This window comes from Pongo abelii, chromosome 11, assembly GCF_028885655.2.
Source record: "Pongo abelii isolate AG06213 chromosome 11, NHGRI_mPonAbe1-v2.0_pri, whole genome shotgun sequence".
NCBI lineage: Eukaryota > Metazoa > Chordata > Mammalia > Primates > Hominidae > Pongo > Pongo abelii.
This window is the reverse complement of record NC_071996.2, coordinates 61,074,430-61,099,300: the sequence shown is the minus strand read 5'-3', so window position 1 is coordinate 61,099,300 and position 24,871 is coordinate 61,074,430. Positions and strand designations below refer to the sequence as shown.

At 35.8% G+C, this 24,871-nt stretch overlaps 1 protein-coding gene across 16 annotated transcripts in view; it reads right to left on the bottom strand.

Annotated features, from left to right (window-relative positions):
• PKP4 (plakophilin 4) overlaps positions 1-24,871 on the bottom strand; it is a 227,166-nt gene that overhangs the window by 62,008 nt on the left and 140,287 nt on the right. For 14 of the 16 annotated variants that reach the window (XR_008522613.2, XM_063712604.1, XM_063712605.1 and 11 more), the window contains one exon: positions 16,323-16,357. Coding sequence is in view for 10 of the 16 variants with exons in the window: in XM_063712604.1 (XP_063568674.1) it covers positions 16,323-16,357 (35 nt within the window). In the remaining 6 variants the exon portion in view is untranslated. Of the gene's footprint in view, positions 1-587; positions 707-16,322; positions 16,358-24,871 lie in introns of those variants that run through there. The other 2 variants (XM_054548911.2, XM_054548912.2) reach the window with 1 other exon arrangement.

The following is a 24,871-nucleotide window of genomic DNA, read 5'->3' as shown; positions in this document are numbered from 1 at the left end:
CCTGGTACATGTTGAAACATGAGCTGAGTCACTGTCAGGCTGACAATACCAGAAAGTGCTCTGCTTCATTTGTACATCTTCTATCATGAGTTTTCCAGAGTTCTAAACATTCTTATACAGTAATTCTCAAAGGAGTTTTGCTAAGGACTAAGTAAAATACTAAGGAATTGGAATAGCCAGGAATAGCTGCACAGGTGCTGGCCTGAAATCAGAGCTATGCAGCAGTCAACCTTTGTTCCATCAGGGATGGAACCCTGGGAAAGCAAATACGAACTAGCAAGAAACTACAGATAAAAAGTACCAATGTGGTAGCCTCAAGGCTTCACATACATGGAAAAATGTACTGTCTTGGAAAAGAAAAAAGATGTTCAGATAGTTCTCAGCTTTAGTTAAATATAAGGTAAAATCTGGGACACCAATATATTAAAGCTTTTGGCTTAGAAACACTAGGTGGCATGTAGTGTCAGGGTCTCAACATTTTTCACCATGGAAACCAAAACCATTAGAATTTTATGTAAGCTGCCCACCCACTTTTTAAAAAAAGCTATTCAGAGCTTAAAAAAAAAAACAGAAAAAGAGAAACATACCCTAAAAACTGTAGCTCAGCAATTGTGTCTTTTCACTCAATGAAACATATTCTCAGAAACCATGTAACAATCTTGCTCATTTAAACTCTTCCTTATGAGAAGCTATTTAAAATAAATAACCTTAGAGAAAGCACAAATCATGAGATATGTGATTCTATACTGGTTGCCCTAATAAAACTTCACGAAATTAGTATCTCAAACAATACAAAATTATTCCAAAAGTAATATAACAGCCATATTCCTTTTAACTATTATGACCTGTGTTTCATATATTTTTTAATGCAATGCCCTAGAAAACAGAATCTAGAAAAGGACACTGAGATGCTAACTAGAACACTAAAATACAAAATTCTCAAGTACCCAGGATCTAATCTGAAAATCTAAATAACTGGGTTTAGAGGATAGGACTTAGGTTTTGTGACCTATCTTTAAGTAAATATAAAACTAAGAGTTAATAAAAGATTTATTTAATATGGACTTTAGTATAAAGCAATCAACTTCTATACTATTAATAACGTCTTCAGTTATTTTTTCTTTTTTTTGAGACGGAGTCTCTACAGGCTGGAATGCAGTGGCATGATCTTGGCTCACTGCAACCTCTGCCTCCTGGGCTCAAGTGATTCTCGTGCCTCAGCCTCCTGAGTAGCTGGGATTACAGGTGTGTTCCACTATGCCTGGCTAATTTCTGTATTTTTAGTAAAGATGGGGTTTCACCATGTTGGCCAGGCTGGCCTCAAACTCCTGACCCTAAGTGATCCGCCCATCTTGGCCTCCCAAAGTGCTGGGATTACAGGCGTGAGCCATTGTGCTCGGACATTCAGTTATTTTTCTGTTTCCTTAGTAGAGCCCATTGATAATGAAGAATAGCTGCAGAGATCAAAGTATCCTGAAATCTATTCTGATTTATGAAAAGAAATTTAAATGGTTTTCAAAATAGTTTTACTATTTTCTTTGAAAACTTGTAATCCATAAATTATCTATATACATGCATAAACCTATATATGCACAGACATCATATCTCAGGTAAACAGAAGACACATCTTCTAATTTTACTGGAGAAAGTATTCCTCACTGTAGTACGGTAAGGTTCACATTTACCAATTATGTATTATTTAAACAATCTTACTTTAAGATGAATGAATTTTAAAAACCTCTGCTATGTGGAATGAAAGATACTAGTCAAATTCACTAGAGAAGAGGCATATAGTGTGCAGTTAACCATTTCCTGATGAATGCTGTAACCTATAATTAAATAGTTGGAATATTAAAATTTAGCACAATTAGAATAAGAAATCAAGAGACATTTTAATAAGTAAAAATGGCAAACAGCATGTGAATGTTACTTCTTTAATCAGTGTACTGAAGAACATGTGCTGGTTTAAAAAAAAAAAAAATTCACAAACATGTTTTCTGGGACACCAGAAATATACTATGGGGAACTTTCAAACATCAAATTAGCATCTTCGAAAATGTATGTCTAAAAATACAGAAATTGAACAAGCTTCAAGGTAGAATGAAATCTCCATTTGTGCCTAAGACTGCAAAATTATTGGAATCATGGACTTTTTTGTCTATTACATTTCATTTGAGTGCTCTAATATTTAAAACTATATAATTAGAAAAAGTGTTACGTTGCATCTATAAAAAACACTAGTGGGTAAGGGACAATAACACTGTAGGGCTATGAAAATGTGGTATATTATCCACCTCATTAAGCTCATGGTAAAAGATGGAATACAAAGTGAGATATTTTATCTTTTTTATAATGTACATCCCCAAATATACAGTGTGTGCATGAAGATATGCTTAGTAAAAGAGTCTAAGGCCTCTCTAATGAACTTGAAATTATTAAAATAGTTCTGCTTTGTTAATCTATGTCTTGCTGTATGAAACAAGGAAGGTCTGCAGTGTGTGTAAAATCACCATGGAAACAGGAACCGAGAGATCAGTAAGGAGATTTTTAGTATAGACAACCCTGTGACTAGTCTTTCATAGTCCAGCACACTGGAACCTCATGACAGGTTCTCCTTGTTCGAGTCTGTTCTGAGTTGCTATGGTGTTTAGGGGTTTGCCCTTACATAAAAGACAGTGTAGTGTGAGTTTTGGCAGGACTCTTGGGACAGCAATAGCACCCGAGATTAAGGCAGATGATACTCTCCTTGACGGTTTCTTCCAACTCTCTGGCTTGTGAGCTGAGGTTAGGCTGTCATACCCAGAGGGGCAACATTTTGTGGAAAAAATGAGTAGAAACTGTTGTGTTACATGGACTCAACTTCCTCTCTGGTCATGGGGCTCTCCTTTCCTGTAGGATCACAGGCTTACGAAGGAGTCTACTTTCCACAGAGGTGCAGAAATCGTCCAGTGCCTCCTACGGCAAAAAAGCAAAGCCAAATTCTGGAAGAGAACATAGGTGGCAGCACCAAAAAGATTTCTCCTCTTTAGTACCTTCTGTGACATACAAGATTTATTTCTATAGCAGGTATGCTTATCATCAGAGGGAATGAGGTCACTGGGAAACCTTGTTTCAGAGTGAGAAATGTTGTTTCAGGGTGATGGAAACACGAAGCACCAATAGTATTCCTTCCTCCACAGGAGAAAATACAAGTTGACAGATATTTTAAGAATATTACACATACTTGGAATTTGTTGATTCAAATATAAGCTTCTATATACACAGGATATCATTTAAAAGTTGGATTTCAATGGAAGTAAAGACATAAGGAAAGGCAGAAAGACCATGTTTCTTGAAACTATTTCTGGTCTGGTTCTTGAGTATTTCTAGATTCTTGGGTCTTGTGCATATTTATATTATCTTATCAATATTAATAAGGCAATGGCTCTAAAAATTTTACCCGTCTAAAAAGTGCTGTATAAAAGGCCTTGGAAAATGGAAACCATTAACGAAGTATCTTCTACTTCACTTTAAACTCTGCTTTAGGCATCAACTAGTCTGCCTTGAAATTCACTGTAAAGCTTGACTGCCTGGATTCAAATCTATAGTATAAGCAAATTTTGTGAATGCATAAACTGGTATCATAGTGATTTCCACAATGACTAAACTAAAAGAGATCTCCTGGTCATATATAAATTCTGTCCAAGAATATAAAACCATTAAAAATAAATTTTACAAAAAAATAAACTGAAGAGAAATTTCCACAAATAGTCATATAAAAATGAGTGTTAAGTATTTTTAGTCTGGATACTAATTAAAATACAGATGTCACACCTACCATAAAAATTTATACTTTATACCTATAAAAGGAAAACAAGAAAAAAACCAAGAAATTAAGAATTATAAATACAAAATGAAATGAACAAGACATAAATTGCCCAATACTGAGTTTAACAGGCTTCATAAATGGCTGAGGGGCTCTTGCTTCCTCTCTAGGAAAGCTGAAAAAGGGATAAGTAAGGGATTCGTTGTAATGTAAAAAGTCAGCTTATGGAAAATACAATTAAGTGCTCAAAAATCACCCTAAAATATTTTTCAAAGACACTTTTTATTCTCTTTGGGAAAAAAAATGTTACCAAATATAGAAATGGGAATATCTGTTAGTGGGAGATACAAAATAAGATTCCTTTTGTTAAAAACCAAAAAAACCTTCTTAAAAACACAAACCTATAAAGGATGATATTCATTATCAAAAAGGAAGAAACGATTCTTTTGAAACAAGATCTTCTATATTTTTCCACTAATTATTATTATTTTTTTTTTTTGGTAAAATATACTAAGATAAAGCCACATGCAGACTAACTTTGTCATAAGAATGAAATGTGAAATTATAGAGGGTGGCTTTCAGATGTTTCCCAAAGCAACAGTTGTAAATTGAGGAACGAAGGCTCTGTGTTTTGAGGAGGCAGTAATAGAAAAAGAAGGGTTTTCAGACTTGACAATTTCTATTTTATTTTAGATAGCAGCACATTTCTTCACATATCACTAGAAGCACGAGAAAGTTTAAATATTTGGCATGTTTATATCAAACATAAAATATTAAAGGCTAAAACTGGATTCTTGATTTTCATATAATGTGCTTTTGGGGATCTGTTCATATAACATGCATAAGTGGCTTTGGAATATTTAGATGTATGTTTGCTAAGGCAAAATCTAATATTCTTATTTGGTGGTGGCCCATGATAAACATATTGAGACATCTATCATTCTAAACTTGAAAGGCTGATCTTCTGTATAATATAGGTAATTTGTTCAATAAAAATTCATTTAATAAAATCCTAAATATGTGGAAACTACAAATTAAGTAATATCCACTGGCTGGGAAACTCATGCATCCATTTCATAGTTGGTTTCTTCATACCATTTATGTCAGGGCTGACCTTCAGAATATGGTCAAAATTTTGCTGGCTTTACCATGTCACTCCAGCACACCATTTTTACCTTGATATTTCAAAGCTTTTGTTTAAAGCATTTGTATTTAATTTTTTTATAATTAAAGTTTTAAACATATATAAAAGTTCTACTTTACGCATACTTTTTTCCATTATCTTTTTCCTTTGTTATAGAATTTCAAAACAAATCTCTCACATTGGATCATTTCAACGCTAAATACTTCCGTTTGTATCTGTATAAAATAGGACTTCATAAAACCATAATTATTCTATAATGCCATATAGTGAGTTCAAATTCAAATTTTTCAGATGTCTTGGAAATGTGTTTCTTCAGTTGGCTTGTACTCGTCAAGCTGAAATAAGGTTTCCTGATTGCATTTGAGTACAACTGATTTAAGTCCCTCAATTTAGAAAGGGGCACCCATTCCTTCATGTTTTTGATGCACTGAGGAAACTGCAGCAATACACTTTTAAGTTGTTCCACATCCTGAATTTATCTGATGGTTTTCTCATGTCATTTACTTATTCCTCTAAATACACTATTTCTTTAAGCAGAAGGTTATAGCTAAAAGCTTTCAGGTCAAGCCTTTGTGGGTAGCATACTTTATGAATTGTGCCATGTACATCACACCTTTCATGTTACAACTTTCAGGGTTGCTAAGATCTATCAGGCAATGCAGGTAGCGGCAGCCTAATCCTCTGTCAAGTTTACCACCAATCTGTCTCCTAATGCAATGGTTCTCAACCTTGGTTGCACAATGCAATCACCTGGGATAAAAATTGGGTGGAATTTTAACACTATTGCTGTCCAAGTCCCACACTCAGAGATTCCAATTCAATCAATCTAAGCTGTATTCTGAATAATGGAATTTTAAAAAACTCCCAGGGTGATTCTACTGTGCAGCTAGGGTTGGGAACTTCAGAGGTTTTAGCATCCATTGGCAATCATTGCTTGAATTGTTTCATTAGGGCTTGCAAACTAGTGATTTTTCTAATTTTGTTATTCTTTCTACATTTATCAGCAGGAATTCTTTTGGTATATTTTACATAATAGCTAGGATTATTTACTTATCCTGAAATATGAACAGGACAGGCAGGATAAATTTTTAATTCTTCTCTTTAATGACTAGGTTTTAGAATAAAGCAGTGGTTCTCAAACTGTGCACACTGGAGTCACCTGGGGACTTGTTAAACCCCACTGACGCCTGGTTCCCAACTCAGACTTTCGAACTAAATTGTGTGGGGGTGATGCCTGGGCGTCAAGATTTTAGTAGCTCCACAGGTGACTCTGAAGTGCTGCAGTGTGTAGGAACCTCTGGAGTTGAGATGTTGGCACCCACAATTATATCCAGCGGTGATTTTTTAAAAGTTTGTTTTTTGCTTGATTTGGTAGTGGTTGTTGCATTTTTCATGACAGAAAAATGTATCTGATCATTTTGAGCCAGCTATGAAGACAGAAGAAAGCCAAACTGACAGGAAACAGTATGATACTTTTACTAAATTCTAAGGTCATGCTGATCTCCAATCTCCATGAGAATGAGTTAATTAGCATGATGGTTGGGGTATGCTCAAGTTTCCATGGAGTGTTATGATTTAATGAATAGTTAATAATGATATTTAAAAATTGTCTTACTTTGTTCAGTCTGTTCCTGTTTTATGATATAGAGAAATTTGAAACAAATGTTTTTGTTAAAGCCTAGTAACTTATTAAAATTTTAAATAATCATGAAGATTTACATTCCTATACTCTGGTAACATAGTAAGTGTAGATAGGACTACCAGGTGCTATCAGTAGGAGCATAAATTGTTAAGCTTTCTGGTGGGCAAATTGACAATATTTGTCAAAATTAAAATGTATACACCCCTGTCCAGGAAGTTTCAGTTACAGAAATCCTATCAGAGACACTCATATATGTGCAGAAAGAATCTTCCCATTGTCTGTCAAAGTACAAAACTGGAAAAAACAAAATGTTCACTGATAAGAAACTGGTTATATAAATTTTCAAACGATGGATACTATTTAGCCATTAAAAAGAAACAGGGCTTTATATACCGACATAGAAACACATCCATTACTTTGTAATGTTAAGGGAAAAACTTAAAAGTCACAGAATAATGTAGAGTATATCTTCATTTGTGTTAAACCAAAACAAACAACTCAAATGTGTGTGGATACTTAGACATACAAACACAGTTAACAGTCTGGGGTGTTTCATTATTCCAGATTTTTTCCTATACGTTGTGTGTGTGTGTGTGTGTGTGTGTGTGTGCAGTTGTGTAGGTGTGGTGGTCACGGTATGGGAACATGTTGGAATGAAGGGAATTTCTACCTTTTACTCAGATTCTTCCAGACTTTTTTTTTTTTTTTTAAAGAAGCATATCTTATTTTCATCTTAAAACAGTAAGTTAAGAAGAGCTTTTATAGTGGCAATCAGGCAGCTATAGCACTGCAGTTGGTAAGAAGGCAGTCATGACTGTGTGGCTAAAATGGGCCTGTAGAAAATAAGGGAGAGAAACTTGTACTCTACAGCTAATTTTAAAAGAAATTCTTATCATCCTTATATTTAGAAGAGAAACAGGAAGAAATATATGATAAAGTTTTGTCATTTGTAAAGTTTACGGCTATAACAAATGATGGCATCCAAAATCCTCAATAATAGTCCTTTATACATGATTGCTGATCTAATATTTTGTTTATGAACATGTACAATACAACACTCACTTCCTACTGTATCTCCTTTATAAATTCAGTACATTTCTACTGAGGCATAAAGTGTTTCAATTTAAGTCAACTTCTTATCTCATGATGTGCTGATGAATTTTTGTGTTGTAAATTACTTGTACCAGATGGAGGAAAAAAGAAAAGATAAATTGACTTAGGACTACCTTCTCATTTGTCATTTATCTTCAGTATTGATGGTTTTTTATTTTTTTTTAAAGCTCATCCCAGTGGAAGAAACTTGTATCTATACATTTTAGAAACAAAATTTAAATACACAAACAAAATGCACAGCCTAGCTTCTACAGTCTTAAATTTAGTAGTAAACATTAACTAATGCCAGTATTTCACACAGTAATGATTTAAATGAATAGTATGTTAAAATCATACCACTTCAATATCTGTTATACAATAAATGAATGTAGCACTGTGAAGTTATAGAATCAGTTTTAAACTTCCTATTTTATTATGGTCTTTTTTCTTCCCTTCCATATTTACTATCAAACATCAAAACTCCTAACTGCATAGAATTGTTACTGTTTTCTCTCCTGTTCATCCGAATCTATTAACCCCTTAGTGCCTTCTGAGTCAACTAGAAAATTTCTCTCACTTGTTGTTTTGGTAGAGATTCCAATCTTTTTTGGCCTCTAATTTCTTACCCATGAGCACCTATTCTTTATCACCTACGTAACATCCATCAATTTCTCGAACACTTTCTTTTTCTAGGAACACAGCAGTGTTAAAAAGAATGAGCTTGGCTGCCTGGCTGGTGGGGACACAGCAGCACATTCCAGCCCTGTAAGACGGACTGCTCCTGGTCTAATGTGCTAGGAAGAGCTGGGGCGGAGGGAGGCTGGATTCTGAGGCCGATTCTCCTCCCCTGCATTTTACACAGATCTACTCAAGTTGGCAACCACCTAAACTCTAGTAATTTTTTTTTCTCGCAAACAGAAAAACTGTGATATTGTGACTTGTAGCAAAATTCACTTCACGGAATGTGGCTGGGGGACCTAAGTAACAACCAATGACTGTTTTGACAAAAAAACTTCAATCCATGGCTTCAACCTATAGATTCTTTCTGATGGGTAGCATATACTGTGTGTAGCTATTTTTATTATTGAGTTGGTGTTTTTCTTTAAAAAGAGGTACATTCAAAGGATTTAAAGAAAAAAATTCTGTATAGTGTTTTCACTCATGAAGAATTATGATTATATATGCTTCTCACTTTCATCACCCTTTAACTATTATTCTAGTATATATTTTCTGCGATTTTGATGTTTATTTTTTATTGTATATGTTCTTACAAGTTACCTCAAATTTTGATGGTACACAGAGATTGTATATTTAGAGATGTGAAGCAGTGAACAATGGAAAAATAATTAGTGACACACTAATATTATGGAAACAGAAGGGAGCACTAACATAACATTCCCTCGGAAATGTTTCAGCAGAATACACAAGGTTATAAGACATGCAAGAAAAGACAAAGCTGAAACATAAATAAACTGCTCCTCATAAAAAAACACAAAAGATGTGCATTTATATTTTTAGAATGCAAATATGTAACACTGGTAAGCCAGAGGGTACAGAAAAATGAAGAGAAAGGGCAAAAGTCAAGATAATAATAAAGCATAAATGCTCCAAAACAACTTTATTACTTCTAGGGAAGAAGTTTAAAGACCTGAGAAAATAAAAATGTTTGGCAGAATGGGCAGCTCTTCCTCGTTCTTTGGGTAGTATCTCTCTGAGCTCCCATACTTCAGAAACTTGGGCTTTTTGTTTTCAAATGTCCTACCCTCCTTAACTTCCGCCCCCACCCCCCAACAATAAACACACAAACAAGCAAGCTAGAGTCTCCTGAACCGAATGAAATGAAAGTGAAATGAAAATCTTTTCTGCCTAGGGCATCCTAAGCTCTTTCTTAGAAAATGATGCTGCAGTAGGTTAGCTATTTAAAAATCCAATTCAAAGGCTGGTTCCAGTTTACCACATTCCAACAGAATATAACATCCTGAAAACACCTGAGTAGGCAGGGATCGCTCCTAAGCAGTGATCAAACCATTGCATCTCTAACAATCCACCTATTGCTGAAAGGCTTTTAAAGAGCTAAGCTTTTCAAGTCAAATTTGTAAAACTTCAGAAAAAAGGTAGAAAGTGTCTGCAAGTAAACATGCAAAGTATAAAAATAAATGAGGATAAATGAGGACCTTCAATCCTAAATCCTTTTGTGAAATTTTGTATAGGAAACCAAAAAACGAATAAAGATGTTACTTTTGTCAAGACCCAGCCAAAGACTAAGTGGACTGAAGGTCTTTTAAATATTTTTCACATTTAAGCCACTCCTCGTTTATTCTGAGTAGGACTGCCTAATTCTAAGATAGATGATTTTCATATTATCTTCAGTATCTTTGCAGTCAAAGCAGCAAAGAAAAAAAAAATTGTCAAAATTTATAGAAAAAGCAGCAGCAACACTGCTGTTTTATCCCAATTATTAATATATACTGAAAGTTATAAATAGCATCTACAGTTACTAGAAAAGGAAATATGGGCCAGCGCAGTGGCTCATGCCTGTAATCCCAGCACTTTGGGAGGCAGAGTTGGGCGGATCACCTGAGGTTAGGAGTTCGAGACCAGCCTGGCCAATATGTCAAAACCCTGTCTGTAATTTAAAAAAATACAAAAATTAGCTGGGCGTGGTGGTGCACGCTTATAATCCCAGCTACTCGGGAGGCAGAGACAGGAGACTCTCTTGAACCCAGGAGGTGGCCGTTGCAGTGAGCCAAGACGGCGCCACCGAACTTCGGCTTTGGCAACAGAGCAAGACTCTGTCTCAAAAAACAAAAAAAAAACAAAAAAAAAAAACAAAAAAGAAAATAAGAGTTTACTATTTTATTCATAAATTTTCAATTTTCTACTCTTCTAACTATAGCTTATTGCCATGGTTACAATTTAAATGTCATAAATATGGCTGAAAAGTGGGTAAACTTAAGAAAAACCACAACGTTATACAGTTAAAATATTAGAAAGTAAATACCAGTTGTGATTGCTGTGTTTAGAAGTTAATACCCTTCCTCCTTCCCCTCAAAGGAAAAAAACATTAGTAAATGTAACTACTAGGCTTGAATATGAGTTTTAGGCAAGAGCGTGCTCTGAGAAAAATAAGGAACTATGCAGTTATTAAGTGTGAATTATGGACACACCTGTGGCGAGGGGAGATTAGCCACTGAATTAGTATCTGCCTAACACTAAAGTACTTGAGTACTTGAGGAGCTATTTGGACAACATTTAATTACTATGTATTCAATTTAAATCATTTAATACATTTGTGTACCATATATATTTTTATATTTAACAGCTGATTGCACAGCCTACTAGAAAAGTAAAAAAAAGATTTGAAAATTTTAATTTAAAGGAAAATACTAAGTACATAATAGTATATATGGTTTTCTCTTAATTTTTTAATTTTAAATTTTTGTGGGTACAGTGAAGGTATATATGTTTATAAGGTATATTAAGTGTTTTGATACAGGCATGTAATGCATAATAATCACACCATGGAGAATAGTGTATCTATCTCCTTAAGCATTTATCCTTTGTGTTATAAACAATCTAATCACACTTTTGTTATTTTGAAATGTACAATTAAATTATTGACTATAGTCACCCTGTTATGCTATCAAATAGTAGGTCTTATTGTTTTTTTCTATTTTTTTGTACTCTTATATTTGTTACTTGGCCATGATAAAAATCCTGAAGATGGCAGTCAAATGACTTAAGCAATGGGGAAGGGGTAGAAAGGATGCCAAGGCCATAGGTTTTTCATCCACTATAATGTGTCTTCATAATCTAAACTCATTCTCTCTAGACTGTAAATCAACACATGATCATATGCAGTGTCTGCTTGGCTTTTGGTAATTAAAAATCTACAACTGCCCCCTCCAGCTCAGTTCAGCCAGTGTATAGACTGGTGAGGGTTAGGAGAAAAATTGCATGGGGAAATCAGGGTATTTCTCTGGCTCTATTTTAAACAACATTTCTGGCAGGGGTGGCATCTCCTTCCTGGTTCCACCTAATGCTGGAAATCTCCACGTCTGAAGCCCCTCCCACTGCTCCAGCTCTAGGACGCTGACAAAACCATGTACCTACCCCTTTGCCTCTGCAGTCCTAGGGATGATAGCAGCTTCCCGGTATCATTATTTCTTGGGTGCTTCATCATCCTGTTTAATCACTCAAATCTTCCAACCCACACTTTCATAACTACATTTTTTGTATCAAATTCCATATGTTGAACTACCTGGCATGGGTTCTGTTTTCCCAGCTGAACCCTGGCTAATAAATACACCTATTATCCTTGGGTTACAAAGAACTCTTATCCATCAAACACTAATTCTCCAATAGAAAAGAAAAGGGCAATCTATATTGTACTTCTATATTCTCTAGATAATTAGAAATACAAATGATGACACTAATGTGGCAATATGAGAAGATCAATCCCATACACCTGGAGGGAGGGAAAATTAATACAATCTTTCAGGAAAGCAACTTGGTTACATATAGCAAAAGCATTAAAATATTCACGTACTTTAAATAATTTTCTTCCTGAAATTCTAGACTAAGGCAAATCAAAGGTACCAATACAATTTTATATACAGGGATGGTTACCACACTGTTATTTAAAATAGTAAAAAATAAGACAAAACCTGAATGTCCGATACTAGAGATATGGGTAAATACGTATATACTTATGATTTTCCCTTATAGAATTCCCCTATCCCCCAACTGTAAGTGAATATAGTTATACATCTCCATTATAGCTCACCTTCATTAAACCTGAAGTTCTTAAGAGGGCAAGGATGTTTGCTTTAAACATTGACAATTACATGCTAGACAACTGTTTATTTATTTCAGAAATAAATTAATTATGCAGTCTTAAAGATGAATTTGAAGAATTTTATATTACATGAAAAAAACTGGCAAATGTAACTGCATATACAGTATGTTCCCCATTTCTTTCAAAAGGTAAAAAAACTGTATGTAACACACAAATGCACAGAAAGGCTAAGTGATGAGCTTGATTATAAGTAATTTTATCCACTTTTTGTACTTTTTAAATATTTTCCAAATATCTTTTGATGAGTATATATTACATTTAGAATCAGGAGAAAAATTATATTTACAAAGTAAAGAAGAAAGTCGAGATGAAGGCAGTTGGTAAGGTTAAAATACAATAAGCTCTGTATTATTCACCACTACCTGAATAACTAAAACAAAAAATTAACTTCCTCTCCCCCCAAAAAAGAAGTATTGGCTGTCAGGGAAATTTAACTCCAAACCACAATGAGATATTACTTCACACCCACTAGGACGGCTATAATAAAAAAGATAATAACATGTGTTTGAGAGGATGTGGAGAAATCAGAACTGTTATTTTATTTTATTATTATTATTTTTTTGAGAAGGAGTCTCGCTCTGTCGCCCAGGCTGGAGTGCAGTAGTGCTATCTCCGCTCACTGCAGGCTCCGCCTCTCGGGTTCATGCCATTCTCCTGTAGAACTGTTATTTTTAACTAGTGGAAATGTTAAATGATATAGGCACTCTGGAAAATAATCTGGTAGTTGCTTAACGGGTTAAACACAGAGTTACCATGTGACCTAGCAATTCCACTAATAGGTTTATACTTAAAAGAATTGAAAACATATATTCAAAACTTTTATACAAATGGTCATAAAAGCATTATTCATAACAGCCAAAAGTAGGAAGACCTAAATGTCCACCAACTGATGAATGAATAAGTATTATTCAGCTATAAAAAGGAATAAACTACTGTTACATGCTACGATAAGGATGAACCTTGAAAAAATCATGCCAAGTGAAAGGAACCAGCCACAAGGACCACATGTATGATTCTATTCAACTGAAATGTCTAGAATAGGCAAATCCATAAGGAAAGAAAGTACAATAGATTAGTGGTTGCCTAAGACTGGTAAGTTTGGGGGTAAAATGGCGTGACAGCTAACTGGCACATGGTTTCTTTTAGGGGTGATGAAAATGTTCTAAAATTGTGGTGATAGATGCACAACTCAGAATATACTAAAAAAATGTAAGAGTATTCTTAAAATGGGTAAACTATATAGTATGAATTATCTCTCAATAAAACTATTATAATAAAGAAATTTGTATATTATACATAAAGAAAGAAAAGACTGTTAAGAGAAACAACAAAAAAATTAAGTTCACATGCATGTGTGCCAAATTTGCCATAAAAAAAACAAACCTGCAATACTGTACTAACGTCCTGTTAGGCTATAAAGGTTTTAAGGCATTGTGAGTCAAGTTATGAATAAAAAATAGTCCTTATCACTTTTAAAAACATAACTTCCTTGTGTATATTTTTCAAAATATAGATTTTGTTACTAAATGAAAATATTCACTTCATTTACTCATTAGGTATACTTTTAATACTTCTAAAGGTTGGGCATTTTCTAGGCATGAAGTAGGAGAGAAAAAAGAGACACTTTGCAAGAGCTTAGAATTTGGTTGTGAAGCTAATATATGCACACGAAATATTCCTAGGACGTGTAAAGCAGCATTTACTATTCATTCATGTACGCATATTCATTCACTCAGGTGGTGAATTACCTAGGGTCTACCATCCACAAGGCCCTTGGAATACTTCGTTGAACAGAGCAGACATGGCTCCAGCTCTCAGTAACGACCTTAAATGCTGTGACAATGTGGGGGAAATAACACCGCATCTCACCTGACTCCCTCTGTTCGCCTTGGTCAGATTTCAGATCATTCTCTCATTACCTCCCAAGAATAAGAAGCAGCAGCTTTCTTCTGGCATAGGCTGCTCTCCTAGGCTTCAGGCATGCTTTCTCTAACTCAGTTGTCCCTTATCCACAGCACTCTGGCCCACATGTCTGAACCACATAATAAAGTATTAATATGCATGGATCTATCGGTTTAACAGAAGTGTTTTCTTCACATTTGAATAAAGGCTTTCTCTAGTAATCACATTTCTAAACGCTTATTGAGTGGTGTCACTTGCTGCCCTTTAATCATCTCAAATCCAGCACATCTCACACTGTGGTCCAGAGCACCCCCACCAAAACTGGCTCTCCATTTTGACACTCCTAATTGTTTTAACTGTACCATCCTCCCAAATGCAAAACCTCACAGTTATTGCCTACCCACCTGACCACACCAGCCTCTAAAACCTTATGAATTGCCTAGATGATCTCACATACCAAATTCTGCAATAAGCTTTCAATTGGTCTATCTTGTCACTAATTTTTCCTCCCACCAGTTCACAGCTCTGCTGTTTCTTCTGAGAAATGTTTAAATAATATGACATTTTGCTTCAAGGATTTTCAGTGTCTCCCCATGATCACGGAGAGAGTATAAAGCCCCTGGAACTTACAGATCTCTGTAATTTCAGCCAATTCAGCCTTCTAGCCTTTGCATGTCTTATCACCTCCCAAACCAGTTTTAAATGTTCCCTTCCCATGACACTTGTGTTGTCTCTTCTTTTGCCCAGTGACAATGCCCTCTCCAGAGCCGCCCATCAAGCCCAAGGCTGCAGGACCATCTCCTCTGCCATCTCAGATGTGGGCTGTCCACTTATATCAGTATTTCCCACATAATACTTACTTGGCAGTTAACCATATATTATTTCATGGTGTGTCTTGCCTGGTGTTAAACTGTTGTTTAGAAGTCTTATTGTTAGGTAGCTTTTCACGTTTCTGCCTCATCAACAGTTTAACACTATTTTTCTGGGGGAAAGAACTTCTTTGTATGACAGCCAAGTGCCTTGTATGCACTATAAGGAACACCAGAATCCTGGCACCAGGTTTAGATAAACTCAGATACTGGGCATTTGGTTATCTAAGTCTTCCTCAATTCAAGTGTTGTTTGAAAAGGGCCAAAGTATTTACATATCAATGCCTATTCCAGCATTACAACATTGTTCACATTACTGATTACAATGTAAGCTCCATGGGGGAAGGGGACAGGGACAAGTGTGAGTTATGCCCATCACTCTGCCCAGCAATGTGCACAGCACCCGGTACATTATGTGAATACTCAATAAACATTTATTGAGTGAAGGCTGAGTATGAAGACATCAACGATTTATGTAAGTGGCAGACAGTCTCCTTAATGTAATTCATCCTTCCTATGTGGTGAATTTAGGTTAAAAAGAAAAGATAGAGAGACTACATGAAAAGCTACCACACTATGTTAGAAGCTACTAGATATTCCACATGTGGATACATTAAAAAAATGAAAACGTCAAGCAACTTTTCTCTGAGTATGATGAACACAGTGAAAGATCCAACTTGTATAATTAGCAGCTTTCTTGATTATGTAATAACTTTTTTTGAAGTCAGCCCTGTGTTTTCTTATGAGGGAAATGGAAACTTTCAGATATGGGGTTGATATTAAAAATGCTGCTGTTCAATGTTTTTTCATTACAGTTGACATACACAAATTTACTCAATTATACTAAAAACTTAAGCATATTAAGAACTACTATTCCAAAGCAATGTAGCGCAATATTGTCACTATTAAAGGCTTTGCTTGGCTTATTTCACCAAGAGATAGTAAGTTAAGAGAGTAGGCTATGTAATTTGTGTTTATCAAACATAACTTTTATATAATAAAAAACATACCTGTTGATCTCCAAGGAAATGACTTCTCAGTTGAGCTAAAGAAAAAGAAGGAAAAAAATGAAACATTTATTTATTTTGTCATAAAATTTAGCTTAGGACCTGTTTTGCATATTAACATTTAATTTCCACATTAAATTATACAAAAACACAAAAACCTTAAATAAAATTTAAACTTATCTAAGTTAATTTTTTAGATAGTATTTAAAATTGGGACAAAAATTGTTTCTATTTGGAAATTAAGGCAAATTATAAAATGACATAAAATTCTACTTGAAGAAGACGAAACAGCACAACTGTATGATATTCACAGTACTTACATGATGTACTACAGTTTTTTCGTAATAATATGAAAACTACATATGTATCATATATATGAAAAAGAACCAAAATGGCTGTTAAACAGTTTATTTTATGTATTTTCAAAAGCGGCAATTAGAACAGAGACAAAAATTACTGAGGCCACTTTTGAATTGAATATTGCCTTATAAAATTTAAAACACAGAACTTCATATCAAAAATATAAGGTCCTATAAGCCAGGATAAAGTGACAGCTATGTATTTTCCTTGGTTATTAGAGTGTGCATTTAAAAAATTTGTGAATAAAAACATATCAGTGCCTCCCCGCTTGCCACTTCTCTTGCCCCAATCAATACAGGAAGTCATGGTGTTACAGGGACAGTGTGGCAGAATACAGGAACAACAGAATGGATTATTAAGCATTTATTAAATGCTAGATTAAGCATTTCACATATGATCTCCTTTATGTTATTTATCACAATCTTGTGAATAGGTACACCCTTATTGTTATCTTACAGACAAAGAAACATATGCTGGTAACTCGAAGAGCTGGAACCACACCCGGGACTCCTGGTCAGATTCCAAACTCGTGCACCTTATCACTGTGCTACCTGGCAGAACAGCTTGTGATCCCATTTTTGCATTAAACACATACAGACACATAGACAATATGACTAGAAGTCTAGAAAAATAAAAACCAATGTGCTAGCAGTTTATCCACGAGTACAGCCATTACATTTTTTTTTCTTTTTAATCATTTGTACCTTTTTTCCTTTTAAAAAACCAGAAAAAGGACATATATTCATGGTATTTTTTTGAGTGCTTATTAAATTTATAGAAAAAGGAGTGTGACTCTGGGCTTAAGGAAACATTCTGCAAAATAAAGCACTTGGAGCGGGGGAAGAACCGTCCTTTTAGTGCTATATTTCTGAGATTTTAAGTTCTTATTACCCCCTTGATACTTTCCCCAAGTCATTATGTGGTTATGAAACTTGCTGGTTGAAAACCCTAGATTCCATAGAAACTCCCTGAACTTCAATTTTGTGTGTGATTTGCCTTTTCTCCATCACAGGCGCAGTAGTTCACATTCCAGGACCTTGAACGAACTGCAAGCAGGGGGACCTTCTCCCAGCAAGTGGAGTCAATCAGTTAATGTTAATCTCCTCCAGGGTTCTGTGATGTTCCTTTATCTGAAACAGTCTTAGCTGATTTCAAAATGGACTGATAGGAAAAAGTGAAAACTTGGTCAAATATCAGTAATGAGACATTTGTCTTGCTCCTAAGGGTAGGCCATCACTGTCTTGTGACTCCAAAAGTGGTTCTGCACACTGAATTTCAATTTCTCCTCAATCTGTTTTTGTTATTTAATTCTATTATCTAAATTAGTTTTCTAAGCACTGAGATTGATATTACCCAACTGTGTTTCCTCAAAAGGATCATATTTTATGTCAATATTAAAATACATGGTAAATCAAACTGCCATCCAGAAATGTTTAGTATACCTCAAGTTTCTCGGGAATATTAAGAAAGTTTTATCTTCTGAGTTTGAAACTTATATCAACTTTAATGAAATACACGACTTTTTATCCTCAAAACTGTAGGTCACAGAATATAATTCCAGCTAATTGCTCAAATGGGGCAAGGGCTGTGGTTGTTCTGCTCATCTCTTTATACCAAGTGCCTAGCATTTGCCAGGCACACAGATGCTTAATTAAATTGTGAAAAAATCAAGTTCTTTAATGTTTTGAAAGGTCAGGATTATATAAATTACCAGGTATTACCTAGTATAAGCAGGTCAACTTATTCTCCCTGAGTCTAGGTAGGAAGTTCCAGTAGCCTCGTTGTGTAACAATCAAGCAAACAGCATTTTTGCTGCTGAAAGGACCTTTGGTTACCAAAATATAATAGGCATTCCTAGGTGAAGGCAATGGGAAGCCTCGATAATATTCCCTCCTCCATTTAAGGTACCATATATAAATCATTAGAAAAACAAGCTAATAATGAAAATTAAAAATAAATAAAAAGTTCCATGGTATACTTTGAAGATCATCTATTCAGCCCAACTACTTTCACACAAACTTCTATAATTCTGAGAACTGGTCATTATATGTTATTCATAACAGCCTATTTTCTTTTTGAATTACTCACTTCAAATGACTCTCAAATTGTTCACTACTTTGGGACTCAGGGATTGGACAACAAAACAGATGGAAATTTGAAATGCTGTTTTAAACCACCGAATGCAATTGTTCTAATAAACCCATGTTTATTACAACAATCACAGGCAGCTTTATGTTAGAAACATAGGCTTATTTCTTCCTCCTCTCCCTCCAACCATCTATTCCTAGAAACACTTCCCCAACTTTTATTGAATGTCTACAATGTGTCTGTAGGCACTGTGCCCACAAATGACTCCATCCCGGTTCCCTTTCACTTCTCTTCTGAAGATGCCAAGCAGCTTGGGTTCTAGGAGCTTCCACTGGAATGTGAAACACATTTTAAAATACATACAGGAACTGAGTCACCCATGATAACTTTGTTTCAATGGGAAGATATATTCATAATTTAATATGTTAATAACTTAATAACAATCATTTAGAATGAAATCCACTAATAACCTTGGGGCTGTCCAGTCAGATGGTAAACATCAATCAAAAGCAAATTGATTACCAAATTAACAAAACAGTTCATTTTAATGCGAAAAATCAGTTTTGTTTACAGGAAGACAATGTGCCTTCATCATAATATTACATGAAAATATGTTGTAGATCACTATAAAATTCTACACACTCCTGAAATTAATTTTTTTCATTCAGATGCAAATAGAGGCAAAAATATCTTTGTTGGACATTGATGGCTGTGCAATATCTTTGAAAACTCTCCTTATTTTTCTGTTTCCCATATTAGGAGCCAGAAAATTACCTGCTCATAATCCCCTCCAGCCAGAGGGCAGGCCAGTGAGTGAAGTCCACAAGAAGCCACATGTGGAGATAGGGTGATCCTGAGCATTTGTGGTGGATACAGTGGTGGCAGTAGGCACCGCTCCTGGAAACCCAGATTCAGATTCTGGCTCCCTGGCCTTCCTAGAGACTCCATGACTTGATACCCAATAGCTCTTAAAAAGTTGCTTTTCTGCTTACATAAGCCAGAGAAGATTCTATTGTTTGCATCCAAAAATCCTCACTGATGTTATCCTAAAACTAACAAAGACAAACTAGCCCTCTGAAAAGGGCCCAAGACTCGTAACTGTAGACTATTTCCAACTGCATACTGGATATATAACACAGCTCAGATTCAACGTATTGAAATTATTTCCCTCTAAACTGACTCCTGTTTAGTGATTCCCACCTTCAGTCACTCAAACTGAAGAGCAGGGAGTAATTTTACTGTTTGTTCTTCCCACTAGTGTGTAACCTCCATGAGGATATGGGAGACGGCCTTGTTTACAGACAACGGCCAGAGCCTAAGGCAGTATCTGACATATGGCTATCACTCATTTTGAATTCATCTCTACTACCACTGACACTGTTCTGGCCTTTATCCTCTTATCCTCTTTTGGCTGGGTCATTCTTTCAGTCTCTCTCCTAACTGGTCTTCCTGGATTTAACTTCTCATCCTGCCAGGCTCTCTTCCCTGCTGCTACTACTGTGATTTTTTTCAAACACTCACCTCTGATGTCATTCTTCTGCTGCTAATGCACAATAGATCCATACAGGATAAAATGCAAACATCTCAGATGGCACAGAAGGCCCTCCACCACCTGGCTCCTCCTAGTGTGCCCTTTCCCACACAAACCTACATTTGAAGCATTTCTAACTGCTTGCAGTTGCCTCACACACCATACTGTTTCACACTTCCACTGCTATTTTTAGGGTAGAACATGCAGGAATAGAGTCTGGAAATTCTTTCAGAATTACTCAAATTCTAGAATGGCACATGCAGGTACCATATAACTTGTTTATATACCCATGAAACAGAATGCTCTAAAGTTTACCTTCACTTTGTATCACCTTCTATAATAACAGGAATATTTTTATTTTATTTTATTTTATTTTTTTGAAACGGAGTCTCGCTCTCGCCCAGGCTGGAGTGCAGTGGCGCGATCTTGGTTTACTGCAAGCTCCGCCTCCCAGGTTCACGCCATTCTCCTCCCTCAGCCTCCCAAGTAGCTGGGACTACAGGTGCCCACTACCATGCCTGGCTAATTTTTTGTATTTTTTTAGTAGAGATGGGGTTTCACCGTGTTAGCCAGGATGGTCTCGATCTCGTGACCTCATGATCCACCCGCCTCAGCCTCCCAAAGGGCTGGGATTACAGGCGTGAGCCACCACACCCGGCAATAACAGGAATATTTTAAAAAAATGTTTTACTTAAGTTGGTACCCAATTTTCTCCTGGTTCCTCTGTCTGATGTGAGCAAGCCTGCTTTAGTGGATACCAGTAGGTAAACGCTAGGAGAGGGGACAGTAGAGAACTGGATGGAGCCATATGGTAATTCTGCCATGCCATTTCCCTCACCTTCTTTCAGGTCTAGGTAGGGCTCATTTTATCACAAGTATACACAAGCTACTGTTACTAGTCTCTTAGCAAGACATATTGAATTAGGACAAGATCCAAGGGTTACTCCTTTCTGAAAAAGAGCCAGTTCTTAGCCTGAAATTAGAATATGGTCAAACTGCAAAATTTACTGCTTTATTTAAAAAAATCAGGCTTGGCACAGTGGCTCACGCCTATAATCCACCACTCTGGGAGGCTAAAGTGGGAGGATTGCTTAGCCCAGATGTTTGAGACCAGCCGGGGCAACAAAGTGAGACCCTATCTCTACAAAAAAGTTTAAAAAAAAAAAATAGCCGGGCATGGTGACATGCGCCTTTAGTCTCAGCTACTTGGGAGGCTGAGGTGAGAAGATTGCTTGAGCCTGAGAGCAAGGCTCAAGGCAAGCAAGGCTGCAGTGAGCTGTGATCATGCCACCACACTCCAGCCTGGGCAACAGAGTGAGCCCCTGTTTCAAAAAAATAAATAAACAAAAATAATTGTGTCAAGAAATTTTACATATACATGTATATTGATATATAAATATAACTCATTAATAGCTGAAAAAATAAACCATAGCCAATAACAAATTAAATTTTACTCAGTATTAATTAGAAAGGATAACTCAAATTATCCTAGAAATTGTTTTATTTATGAATGGAGCATGGGTGTGTCCCACTGTCTGGACTATGTACCATCTATAGCCTTCTCTGGTGACCAACAATCATCCTTCCAGAATTACCTTGAGGAGAGTTAGTCACCTCCTCCTTTTTATCGTGAATGTACCCAATAATTTATCTCTATTTTTGCACTTTTCACACTGTAACTATAGTATTTGTTTACCTACCTGTTTCTACTGCCAGACTGCAGCCTTCTTGAGAGTAAAGATAGTATATTAATTCTACCTGCATCTAACCAGGAACTGGCATTGAGTAGGATGCTTAAATAGATGATAGCTGATCTTAACTCTTTGGGTTGTTGTTTTAAAGATTAATGCTACATAATTTTAGAAACTGTTTCAATCATTCTGCAAAAGAGACAGATTCCTCCCGATTTGGGTTCTTTGTATCTTATAGAAAAGACGTTTACTGCATATATCACATGGATTCATTCAACAAATATCTGTTGATCATTTATTGAGCGCCAGCCATTGTTAGAGGCTGGAAATACATGGTGAGAAGAGCATTCTACAAGAGACGACTCTGATGTCAATGTCACAGGGCCCAGCACTATGCCGACTAAAGAGACATTCACATATCTATCACAAACAAAAGTGTGAAGCAACTTTTAAAAACAAAAACCAAGACCTAACTCTCCTTATACTCATCTATGAAAAGAAGGTCAACTGGTACTGGGAGCACCCAGATAGGAATTTGAACATGAAGTCTCCAGTGAGACAGGTATGGAACAATATGAACTATACGCCACAGTCTAGACTGCACCTTGATTTCCACAGCTCGAAAACTGTAAGGGGTTGGGAATAAGCCAGTTTGGAGACCAACAAAATAATACACTACATGTGTAAGAAATCTGACATTTCTCCCCCTGTGTCATGACAGATGACCTCTTTAATGGCTGTTTAAACCATCTCAAATGAGTAGCGTTACATGATCTACTTTCACTGTCACACCATAGTTTTTTACAATATTACAATATTCTTTTCTTTTTTTTTTTTTAAAGAGACAAGGTCTCATTTAATTGCCCAGGCTGGGATTACAGGCATGAGCCACTGTGCCTGGTACACAATATTCTCTAAATTATTCTTAAGTGTTCTTCTATTAAATAGATGTAATTAATACATGAATCAGATGTATATTAATCTTTACTATGAAAAATTTTTAAAATACATTTGTACATTGTGGCCTTTCCTTGATGTTTCACTCCTCAATTTTCTCTCAGTTTTACCATTTTGAGCTCTGATCCTAAGTTCCACACAAGTCTGTATTTCTGTAGATATTAATTCTTGAATTAGAGTTTAAAAACGCCCACGTTTACAGATGAAATCTCAGTGGCTTCAGGACGTAAGTTCCAAACTGCATTTCTCTCTTTCTCCACCAATTCGTTATTGTCTTACTTTCAATTTGTGATTTGCTCATTTTATAACGTATGTTTTACCTTTTCTTGTGCCATTGGTGGGCTTTATTTTTCCACTAATCAAAATTACTCCATTAGCAAATGTATAGGCTTTCTGGATTCTAAATCTATTGTGAGAAGTTCTAGCTAAGTCTACTTTTTAGTCAATTCCAAGGTCTATTTCTAAGTTTAAAAAAAAAAAAAGGTAAACTCATTTTGTGTTTTTATTTTTTGGCAATGAGTTCACATTGCAATTACTTAACACCTCCAGGCATTACAAATTGCTTTTTAAAGAATTATTCCAGAATCCTCTTAGTTATGTGAACTGGGCTCCATAGTTCCCTGTCACTCTGTATTTCCCATTACGCATCTGGGATTTTTTTTCCCCTCCCCAAGGAAATATGGCAAAATAACTACTAATAATTCTTAAGTTTGTCTCTACTTAAGAATGTTACAGGATAAATTTAAAACAAACTACCTTAACTAAGTAACACATTCTGTCAAACACTTAAATTTCTATATCGTCATTAATTATAATTAAATGAAATCTTCAATTATGATCAGGAGATACAACATACTTTAAGATTTTTATTTCTATCTAACATTGCTTTGGCTTCTGTTTTAATTAGTACATATAAAACTTTGCTCCGTCTATCTCTTAATGCATTTGTAAAATATTCCATTAGTTTCTTGTGAATTCTTAGCTAGGTTAAATGCATTCTGTGCTTTAGCTTTCTTGAGTGCTCGTGAATTTATGCTGAGAATGCCGCTTTTTGAATATAATTCCTATGGAAGTCCCTGGTCTTATTAAGGCCAGGCATTCACCTGTGGGCAGGTCAGATTTCTCCTTACCCTGACCCTCAACAAGAATGTCCGTGAGCTCATTTCATACTTACAATAAGCATGGTGAGAAGTAGGATCTAGAAGACTAAGATGGAATAGAGGGTTCTCTAATGCTATAACCTGTCTTCTGATGTTCTGAAAATTCATACCACTTACTACTATGTAACTGTCAGGTTACAACCAGTTTTGTTTTTCCTGTTTCGGAAACAGGGCCTTTATCTGTTGCTCTTAGTCAGATAAGGATTGCCCAGGAAATAAATTCTTTACACTAGAGACTTATGCTCTCTGTCTAACGTCAGAACAAATAGAGCAGTTACACAAATTAAACAATATATCATGATTATTCTTCCCAAAACAAGTTTGGATAGCTCTTCATCATTGCACTAAGCTAGTTCAGTAAGGTGAAGGCAGGAAGGTCAACACGTGAAGACAGTGAAAGTGAACTGCTTTGCCCAGCTGAAGGACGGGGGAGCTGGAAGGCAAACAAGTATCTCCACCACCACATTCACTCCACCTCAGAGGGGTTCTTAGGACCCTAGTTTGAAAAATCACGAATCCAGGCAGTAATGGTTTCCTAGCAAAAATACTCTGAAAGCAATCCTCCTTAGTATTTAACTATATTTTTGAAACCCCTTCCAAATTTACTTAGTGTCCATTCACAATCAATCTCAATGAAAACAAAAACAAAACAAAACCTCTTCCTCCAAACTCCTGGTTTTTCACTGACCAAGTCTCTCTTTACCATGCTGTCAGATCCTGGGCAATTCTCTGTTGGATGGAGACTGATTTCTTTCTTCCCAAGGA